We start from the raw sequence: 9,917 nt of genomic DNA on the forward strand, positions 1-9,917 counted from the left end.
ACCTCCCTCATTTCTCTCCTCTATGGCCACCCAACCCTCTTCATTTCCATACATCAAAACTCAGTCTTCCTACAAACTTGTAGCCACACATCCCTGAATCAACAAACTCGGGTTTGGAGGACTTGGAATCGAGGGCGAGGAGGGAAAAGTGGGTTTGGGTCGGTTAAGGTTAGGGTTGAGGGCGCGGGAGAAGAGGATTTGGTTGTCGAGTTCATTGGCGGGGAAATGGGGATGCTGGCGTTGGAGGGGGTGAGGAAGCGAGGGCCAAGGAGGAAGAGGAGAGGGAGGGAAAGGAGTAAAAAAAAGAAGACTAGAAATGGGTTGGAGCATTTGAAGGCGGTGGCAATGAAGGAGGAGGCGGCGGGGGGTGGGGGACGGTGGATGTTGTGATGGATTTCGGGAGGAGGAATGAAGGAGGACTTCTTGGAGGTTGTGTGTGTGGGTGTGGAAGGCGACGAGAGAGGTGGCTACTGCTTGAACAAGTGCAGTGGAGTCAAGGGGTGATTGGTAGGGGGATGATGAGTTTTGGAGGAAATCCAGATTTGTGGGTTTAGGGTTTTGCTAGGAAAGAGAGGGGTGGGTGGGCTTAGAGGAGAGAGGGTGGGAGGGTTCTCGTACTTCTCCAATTATGAGAGATCGGAAAATCGGAAACCCTAGAAATTTGAATTTTTGGTTCTCCCTCTTGTTTTTCTGGATCAAAATTGGTGGGTGTGCTGGGAGGGTGAGTTCAAAGGAGAGAAGGGAGGGAGAATGAGGAGAATAGGTAGGTGTGCGGGGAGGTTGGGTGCAGGGAAGAGAATGGAGGAAGGAGGGAGGGGTGAACGAACGCCCATAAAATTTTTATTTTTAAATTTTTAAATATTCACGTGGTCCCATATTGACACGTAGTGTCCAATCATTGTCCATGTGGGCGCCATATCATCTGTTAACGACTGATTTAACAGGTAGACTAACGGATGTATGAGACTATCCCAAAATTAACACTTTAGGTATGACTCTAGGATGAAAAAAACTTCATGTACCAAATGTTGAAAATTACGAAACTTGAGAGGGGGGAATTGAGATTTACATTATATTTTAAAAAAATATATTTAAAGTAAATTAATTATTACAAACTCGAGGTTTACAAAATTCGAATTTAAACCTCTTGGTTACAAGAAAAAGGAGAAATCCTATCATATTGTAGAAAAAAAAAAAAAAAAAAAACTAACGAAAAGTTTGAAAAAACTTTAATCTTAATGAAAAATGACAAATAAATGTGTAATGAATAGTACCAGAAAAAGATGAAAATATAATTTTTCGTTAAAAATGAACAATACCAATAGTGTTTCGTTAGAACTGTCCAAGAAAAAAAAAAAAAAAAAATACCGTGGACTAATCAAAACTACCAATTATTTCAAGAATAATTATCTTAAAATCCAAAATAAAAAGAGAAATATGGAAAAAAAGCCACTGAACTGAGTCGGAGTCGGAGTCTACCGAGTAAAAAGCTTTCCCCGATCGATCAGTTGAAATGACGATAGCAGCAGGGATCGGCTACGCCTTGCTAGCGCTAGGCCCCTCCCTCTCCCTCTTCGTCTCTGTCATCTCCAAGAAACCCTTTCTGGTTCTTACCGTCCTTTCAAGGTCAGCTTTCGCCTAATTCTCTCTCCCCCTTTTGTTGGTGTATTTCCTTTTAGGGTAAATTCTCCTTCTTGGGTAACGTTCGAACATTGAAACTTTCAATTTAAGCTTATGTTGTAGCCGTGGTAATAATCAAGCTCATATTTTTATGATGGAATTTGGAAAAAGTAGTTGTGATTTGTTAAGTGTTTGCAAAAATCTTGAAATTAAGCAAATTGGAAGTCGAATGCTATTATTAGGAAGGGGATTATTAATTCGTATTTTGTTTATGGTGTATGAATACAATGTAATTTGGGCTGATAATATTGTTTTGTAATAATGTGTGCAGTACATTGTTATGGCTTATAAGTCTCATCGTGTTGTCGGGATTGTGGAGGGCATTCCTACCTCTGAAATCATCGGCATGGTGGCCGTATGGCATTCTCATATTCACATCTGTTGTGTTTCAAGAAGGGCTTCGGGTTCTTTTCTGGAAGGTCTACAAGTAAGTTGATTTCCTGGGGCTTTGTCCTTAATTGTTTTTGGTGCTCAGCGTAGTTAAAGCCTGTTAAAGGGTCGCTAGTGTTTGTTATAATTTATAAGTAATGGGAAGAAGTGGGAAAATTCCTTTCTTTTAGTGTGAGCTAAGGCATAATAAAAAGTTGGGATAGTTTATTATGAAACATTTCACAAATATTTCGACTCAAGTAGAGGATAGTTCATGGAGTATCAAATAGTTTTGTGGTATTCTTTGTGGAAGACTTGAAAAGTGTCTCACTCGTGAACTTAGTGTAGTTTTAGGATTAGGCAGTTTTCAAGGAACGCCCTTTACTCTGTAACTTGTATTGGTAAATGTGTATTATCTAGCTGAGGACCTGAGGTTAAAGAATCTCTATGTAAGGCTTCCTTACAGAATGTTCTAGTTATACCTAAATGCTTTGCCGTGTTGTTTTTACTCATAATCGAAATGACACTCTTACTCTTTCAATGTCTAAGATGCTCTGCAATATTCTTGTGCCCTAGCTTTGTTGATCTTTCTGTTGACCTATTCAACTTCATAATATCACCACATTCACTGAATGTCATTTTCTTGATTTTCTCACACATCACTGCCTCTGAATTTTCTAATACTAAAATTCTTGCTAGTTTCTGCATCAAGTAAATCAGTTTTCTCGATCATATAAGTTTAGAAACTTTCCGCCATCTGTGGAAGCCCACAACAACCTTTATACTTGGATGTTATGTTTTCTATTTAAGAATAGACTCTCTCTGTGTAGAAGTTTTTGTGTAATTCTTTTGTCCGTCTATACTTTGTATATGTGACGCATATGATCTATAGTTTGGGTTGTTTATGGTTGATTAAGGTATATAACATCTCTTGTTTTGCATATTATGGTAGGAAGTTGGAAGATACATTGGATGCTTTTGCTGATAGAGTCTCTAAACCACGGCTATATTTAACTGATAAGATGCAAATCGCTCTGGGTAAGCTTTACAAGATTCTCAGATTTGTTACATTTGTAGTCATCATATATCAAGAAGAGGGGAGAAAGGGGGGGGGGGGTGGTGGTGGTGGTGGTAATTGGTGGGCTTCCACCTTTAAGAACTTTGTGATTGAGTTTATAGGGTGATGTGCTTTTGAGTTCTGTATATTTTGTTGTTGTTATCATTCTATTAGGTTTGTGTTCTTCCGTGCAACTCTCCAATTATTTTCTGGGTGGATGCCAACTGTACAGTGGTAGTCCTAGTCCAAAAATAAAAGTTTTGAACCTTCTTGTATATCTGTTTGCTTTGTGATGCTGCTGCTGCTGCATAGTATCACGTTTACTGGTTCACATAATTCCTTCTAAGCCTCTGTAAAGGACAATTCAAACAATTTTAATCTTTTTTGTCATACTAGACTGATTCTATCAGTTTAATCATGCAGCTGGAGGTCTGGGTCATGGTGTGGCACATGCTGTGTTTTTCTGTCTCAGCCTATTAACACCAGCATTTGGTCCAGCAACCTTCTTCGTTGACAGGTGCTCGAAGATACCATTTTTTCTTCTCTCTGGTGAGTCAAACCTTAAAATAGGTGCTTGCGAGGAATTAGTTTTTTTCTTCAGTTATAGGATTTTTTTTTTAGCATGTTTGTAGATATAGGTGATTGCGAGGTTGTGTAGTTTCTTGACCATCTTAGTTTCCACCTGTACATTCAGAACAAGCAAGGGAAACTGAAATCAAATTTCCTGAAACTTTTGCAACAGCATTTTGGTAGTTGGCTGGTGTTTAGAAAAGTTCATTTATTCTGTCAGCTTTGTCCATCCGACAATTTGTGTCTTTTTTTTTGCAGCACTCATCGCCCTTGCGTTTGTAACAATTCATACTTTTTCCATGGTCATTGCATTCAATGGATATGCAGAAGGGAACAAGGTGGACCAGATTTTTGTTCCTGTAGTTCATCTTGTAGCAGGCATGGTGGTAAATGTCTCTCTAACCTCACCTATTCATGGAAAACAGACACAGTCACACACAGACACAATGTCTGTGCTTATGCACTTTGTCTAACTGTTTTCTTGACATTCCATTGATGTTTTAATGTGTTTTAACTTGGTAGTTCTGAAATTTCTCTCTCTCTCTCTCTCTCTCTCTCTCTCTCTCTCTCTCTCTCTCTCTCTCTATATATATATATATATATATATATTCTGGTGGGTTCGAACAAAAACACATTCACAAAAGCACATTCACGATAAATAAGAAAAGGAAAATTTCAATTCTATGACATGACATTGCGGCACATACACATAATATATGATGGATTGGTAGATGTAGAATTAATTTGGATTATATAAGGTTCAAGATATGCAAATGATGCATACATGAGGTGGCATTCTATTAAATAAAAGTCCACAAGTTCCTGTAAAATTGTAATGAAAGGAGAGCTTATCTTTTTATTTATTTCATAAATTATATGGAAATTGAGCAATTGTTAGGGTATGCGAAGAAGGCATAATTTGAGTATCTAATTCCGTTAGGGTGTGGAAATTGACTCCTATAATGTTTGATTTGTTTGTTTAGGCATTTCAGCTATTTCCATTTTTCGTTCTTACAAGCTCTTTCCATTCAAGTACAGTGTTTAATGGTTCATCTACTATTTGAAAAATTGTTTGCATTGCTTTTACTTTTCTTTAGTTACTTGAGGATTTATTTATTATCTTGTATTTTATGTTTAGGACCTGTTTTCGGCACTCCAAAAAGTCATCTGACACTACGAATTTGTAAACATACAAGGAAAAGTTGTTTTAGGGAAGAGTGCAGGATGACATTTTCGGATTGCCAATAACATTACATTTTATTATTGTGTTTATTGTTTTCCATAACTTAATGCTTCAATAGACGCTTGACTTTTGCCTTCAACTTCTCAGACACTTGTTAATTTTGCATCTGGGGGTTGTATCATCGGTATTCCGCTCCTTTTCTTCATCGCAATCCTGACGTTATTGCATTGTGGGAAGATGGTGTGGAGGAGGTTAACAGAGAACCGACACAGACAGGGTAGTATGTAGAATCCAGAGACTCGTTTCCAAGTATTGATGTGCAGTTCCCTCACGCTGTATCTCTTCTTTTGGCCGTTCCCTTGTCCTGCGTCTGTTGCTCCAAAAGATCAAGATAGCATCAACGGATTTTGCCACCTGCAGAAATGTTTTGTTCACATCACGAGGCCACTTCATCTTCAGTAAAGTAGTAGACGATTTAGTTCGGATATTCAGGGATGTTGTACTTGTGTCGAACAGCAATACAATCGACTTTATCTTTCGAGGCTAACTCCATGTACCTTTTAGACTTCTTTGAAGGTTTTTACCTTTCACACAGATATTAAAAATTAAGTTCTCTGTTTGGTACACCCTTGCCCTCTGTATTCATTAAAATTTTATATATAGATATTAAAAACTTATGTATAGTTTTGTAAAGAGAGTCGATCTTCGCACCTTTTTCTCGCCCATCACACCTTTATTTATTTCTGACCATTAGATTGAATAAACTAACCGTTTATTTTTGTCGAAGGCCATATTTCCAACCAATTATTTGATCACATGGTATGACATAGAATGCATCTTTAAACATTTTAGATTTTGATGTTACTTGGCCAATTCTCTTTCCGAAACAATTCTGAACTGCAAAGCGGCCAAACAGATAATCTACACCACGAGCAAAAATGAGCGACCCTAAGCTAACAAGGCTCCTGCTTTGTGAAGGTCAAGAGGAACATTTATAGTATGCAATCTTGCCCTTGCTTTGCAAGGATGTTATTTCCACAACTTGAACCCATGACCTTTTGACTACAAAGGAACAACTTGTCTGTTGGGCCAAGGTTCGCCCTCTACATCATAAGCAAGTACTATTATATTATTTAGATTTCAGAAAATATTATCTAACACAGAGATTAGTGTTCTGATTTACACGATTAAAGAATAAATGTATTTTCTTCAAAAAGATAAATGTACTAAAAAAATAAAGAAGGAAGAAAACATTAGACACTTGTTGGCTAATCTTTAGTATTTTGACCTCCTTATTACTAACCCATAAACAAGAAGCTTTTGTTGAATGGCGTCCTCCACAAGGAATTTAAACGGTCGGTTTCCGACTATTTCTGTACTTGGAATTTTAACGGTCGGTTTCCGACTATTTCTGTACTTTCAGTTCACTTGGAAAAAAACTTCCACACATCTCTATCAGCCATCTCCTTCACTAGATGGGCTCCGAAAATGCCTTCTTCATCAACCAGGCTTCTGAGATGCCGAGCTCCGCTGTTGAAGCCAACGTAGTTCTTTTTTGTAGCCAAGTACAGCACTCCATACGGGGGCCTCAAACACTGATCATTTCAAAGCAAAAGTAAAACATTGTAAATAGTTTGTTCGTACAAGAAATTGGAAGAATCCATAACAAACATGTTGCTTCAATGTCTTCACGTAAAATGTAGAGAGGGGCAAAGAAACTGACCTTTTTTATGAGCGCATAAAGTTTCTTCAACGAGGTCAAAGAATATGGGATCTCTGTCAGCAAGATAATATCATATCCACCTCCTTGTTCTGTCTCGCTAGCCCTCTCCCATGCCCGGCTTCCTGAAAGCTTCCTCGATCGCCTTGAGGAGGATTCTCGTGCCAAGATGCTACCGTCTTGGCTGCTACATCCATCCATAAAATCCTCCTCAGAGAAGCTGAGATTCATTCCTGTTGATGCTTCACCGTCATTCCTTACAATAGACAAGACTGTGGGAAGTTCTTCCCAGTCACCAGCATAAAAGTGCACCGACTGGGTCACAGTTTGTCTTGATGGAGTCAGAGGGCTTTCTGTCTGTCGGCTCTGCCTGTCTCGAGCCTGCTCAAGATTGGCTAGGACATTTGGTATAGTTGTGCATCTAATGGTTTCTGCATTCAGGTCTTGAAAGTGCACCGTGGAAGCTCCCTATGAAGAAATGTGTCAGATTAGACAAACATTATAAATCAACTTCTTCAAATATGTTCCGAAGCCTAGAGAAACCCCTGCATTTTTTTTTTATTTTTTATCATTTACCGAATTGTTTTCACCTGTTATTTCATTTTCTTTTGGTTTAATTGTTTCACGTATTTGGCTGGGACTTTATTAGACCTTGAATGGAGCTGCTACAAAGACTTGTGCACTCATGCTTTATCCCATTGACATCGAAATTAACATAAAACCCTATCTTGGGAAATTTTAATCACCAACATTTCACGTGAGCAAAATGGATAATATACTTGCTGCTGGAAATGTTATGTCATCAAACAAAATGTGAAGCGATTTTCTTCTTAAAGCACCTTACTTGAAAAAATTTGGACATCGGTTATTTAAAGAAAAAAAGAATGATATCGACATAGGGTGAAATCGAAAGAAAATGGGACAAAAAGAGCCACAACCATCACAATAGCATACCTTTAGGCATGCAAAAATCCCCGGTAGGCCATAGCTGCAACCCAACTGCAAGAATCAGCAGGTAAAAAGATTAAGCCACTAATCAATTTGTAACCGATTAATAAAAGGAAGTTTAACAGAAATAGAGTTCAGAACACATTTAAACACATTTAGTTGCTTGTCTGGATCTGTATTATTTAACCAAGAAAAACCAATTTAGAGAACATTTTGACGAACATAATTAGATGTAGCACTGTTTAAGATGTGCTCTTTTGTAGAGAACAAATTACAAAACTTTCAAGCAACCGAAAAAACATGAGAGAAAATGATTATTCCAAATAACCACTATTATAAAACTGTCATTTTTAATATCTAATAAACCTTCACGACAAATAGTCACCGACTGAAATTTAAGGATATATCAAGAGATATAAAGTTATAATCAAGGCATTCGGAGCAAAAAGTTTAAAAGTCAAGAATAAGTAAAAAGAAAACTGAACTGATGCACAAAAGAGCAAGATATACTACCTCAAGCACCCTTTTTCCTCGAAAGCTCAGTTGCCCATCTCGAATATCATGTTTAAGGCCATTAACAAGCTCAATGGAGCTATCCCAAGATTTCAGATGCCCTACACAGTAAATGAATGTCCAGTTTTAATCTCAGATAAAGCAAGTAGATAATTCTTAAGATCGAAGGAGACTGATAATGTAGCTATATCATATGACGACAGCCAAATTTGAATTGAAAGCTTTTCACTGTATTGGAATGCAATGTCCGGTGTCCATACCATCTGGTTTTATGGATATCATCTCTGAACCATTGAAGCCGATGATATCAGAAACACTAACTCTTCCCTATTAAAGATTGAGAAAGCCATCAATCAACTTTTCAACAATGATAATGCAAATGCTCCATGAATTGTCCACTATGCTGCTTTTTCATGACAATTAGTCCATCTAGTCATTAATATGTCCAATAAGGTATTACAAGCTAAATTCCACAAGCCATGTAATTTAACATTCATCTATTAAAAAAGCAGGCAGCAGGAAAAAATCAAAGGGATCGAGCACCAAAATAAAAGAGACTTCTAGAAGAGACAAGGAACCATGGCAAAAGGTTGTGACTTTCCATAGCAAAAGGTTTACTTGGAAACAGATGTGTCTAATCGGGCTAGTTAATTTATAATCAATTTCAGTCTGCAACTAATCTTCCATAAACTAATGACTTAAAGACGCTTTTCAACCAAGCCAAGGTATAAAGACCAGAACAAATAGGAGAAGAACGACATACCTTGAAGACATTGAGTCCTTGCAAGTCAATATTCTCACCAGCATACTTGTATGAGTGAGCTGTCTGCAGTATATAAAGGGAACAATGTCACAATACATTTATAACTTGTTGGCCCCCTCTCTTCCAACAAAAGTTTGAGCGTAACAAACCATTAATTTTTCAGACCGAACAAAAACTAACGATAAAGTTTATATTTCTTGGGTTATACATGTAGAATTAAGATCATAAATGGTTGAAGGGGTCGATAGGATTATACCTTTGAAGGGATAATCTCAACAGCTGGCGAAGGGAGGTGCGAATCCCTCTCCGAAATAGAGGACACACTATTACTTCCTTTGTCTTGAGGCACCAAGCCGGGCAAACATTGTGCAAGCAATGATGGTGCACGCATTGTACCCGGATATCCGGAACAAAGGTTTGGAAACAAAACCTTGCAATTACCAACACATTAAATTAGTCCATGAAGCATTCCTCAATGAATCAGTAGAAAACCAATTCTTTCATTCAGGCCCTTCCCTGCCCTCTTTCTTGTTCAACTAATCCCACCCACTTAACAACATTAATAATTGATCGGATCCGCTAACCTAACACAATGTCATAAACTTGCATTCACTAACCAAAAATTAAATTACCAAAAAAAAAGTAGAAAATCAAATAATCTCACAATTTCAGCGATTATTTTTGAAAAATCCCAAATAAAGAGTAGCAATTAAAAATTAAAATGATAATTTTACAATTTGCAGAAAATCAAATTAAGCCAAACCCATATCACCAATTACACCAAAAATTAAAAGAAAAACAAGATTGAATTAGAGAAATTAGAGAAAAATACATAAACAACTACCTGTATTTGTCTACAGAGTGTCAAATTATGAATTTCTTAGCAAAAAATTTCAGCACGAGAATCTGAGTCCGAGGAATACCCTTTATAAATCGCAGTCCGGAAGATCAGAATCGCTCTGCAATTTCAGCGAAACAGAGGTGGCGGTGGCTCTGATCAAAGTCAAAAAGCCCAATACCAACAGCTTCTTCAGAGATGGAGGAAAAGCAAGGAAGCTTCGGTTTCAGACCCCAACTGTAAAATAAACCGAATTCCCGAAACTGCCACTGAAAG

The 9,917-nt window shown here is 37.7% G+C and overlaps 2 protein-coding genes across 5 annotated transcripts; one reads left to right on the forward strand and one right to left on the reverse strand.

Moving 5' to 3' along the window:
• Positions 1–1,463: 1,463 nt before the first annotated feature.
• On the forward strand, positions 1,464–5,552 carry LOC103936259 (gamma-secretase subunit APH1-like). 2 transcript variants are annotated; one of them, XM_048579770.1, is made up of 6 exons: positions 1,464–1,626; positions 1,952–2,107; positions 3,002–3,087; positions 3,530–3,655; positions 4,004–4,062; positions 5,007–5,552. In XM_048579770.1, the coding sequence occupies exons 1-6, from the start codon at positions 1,514–1,516 to the stop codon at positions 5,145–5,147; spliced, it is 681 nt and encodes a 226-aa protein (XP_048435727.1). In that variant the 5' UTR covers positions 1,464–1,513; the 3' UTR covers positions 5,148–5,552. The 2 variants fall into 2 exon arrangements, with proteins under 2 accessions (XP_048435727.1, XP_009344376.2); XM_009346101.3 differs by having other exon boundaries at positions 1,465–1,626; positions 3,935–4,062.
• Positions 5,553–5,972: 420 nt separating this feature from the next.
• LOC103953617 (histidine protein methyltransferase 1 homolog) lies at positions 5,973–9,883 on the reverse strand. 3 transcript variants are annotated; one of them, XM_048579771.1, is made up of 9 exons: positions 9,648–9,883; positions 9,060–9,233; positions 8,804–8,866; positions 8,301–8,367; positions 8,041–8,141; positions 7,534–7,578; positions 6,583–7,047; positions 6,246–6,454; positions 5,973–6,207 (listed from the first exon to the last, which is right to left on the reverse strand). In XM_048579771.1, exons 2-8 carry the CDS (start codon positions 9,192–9,194, stop codon positions 6,284–6,286), a joined length of 1,047 nt encoding a protein of 348 aa, XP_048435728.1. In that variant the 5' UTR covers positions 9,195–9,233; positions 9,648–9,883; the 3' UTR covers positions 5,973–6,207; positions 6,246–6,283. The 3 variants fall into 3 exon arrangements, with proteins under 3 accessions (XP_048435728.1, XP_009363654.2, XP_009363653.2); XM_009365379.2 differs by having other exon boundaries at positions 5,973–6,454; positions 9,727–9,883; XM_009365378.2 differs by having other exon boundaries at positions 5,973–6,454; positions 9,648–9,882.
• Positions 9,884–9,917: the final 34 nt, after the last annotated feature.

This window comes from the organism of the source record quoted next, unplaced genomic scaffold, assembly GCF_019419815.1.
Source record: "Pyrus x bretschneideri cultivar Hongxiangsu unplaced genomic scaffold, Pyrus_bretschneideri_v1 Contig14, whole genome shotgun sequence".
Lineage (NCBI taxonomy): Eukaryota > Viridiplantae > Streptophyta > Magnoliopsida > Rosales > Rosaceae > Pyrus > Pyrus x bretschneideri.

Excerpts from the sequence above, each read along its gene's own strand:
- LOC103936259 (XM_009346101.3), top strand. The coding sequence starts at position 1,514 with ATGACGATAGCAGCAGGGATCGGCTACGCCTTGCTAGCGCTAGGCCCC. Across the intron at positions 3,088-3,529 it reads TAAGATGCAAATCGCTCTGG|CTGGAGGTCTGGGTCATGGT; the intron begins GTAAGCTTTACA and ends TTAATCATGCAG. Across the intron at positions 3,656-3,934 it reads ACCATTTTTTCTTCTCTCTG|CACTCATCGCCCTTGCGTTT; the intron begins GTGAGTCAAACC and ends TTTTTTTTGCAG.
- LOC103953617 (XM_009365379.2), bottom strand. The coding sequence starts at position 9,194 with ATGCGTGCACCATCATTGCTTGCACAATGTTTGCCCGGCTTGGTGCCT. Across the intron at positions 8,368-8,803 it reads AAGGACTCAATGTCTTCAAG|GGAAGAGTTAGTGTTTCTGA; the intron begins GTATGTCGTTCT and ends AATCTTTAATAG. Across the intron at positions 8,142-8,300 it reads GATATCCATAAAACCAGATG|GGCATCTGAAATCTTGGGAT; the intron begins GTATGGACACCG and ends TTTACTGTGTAG.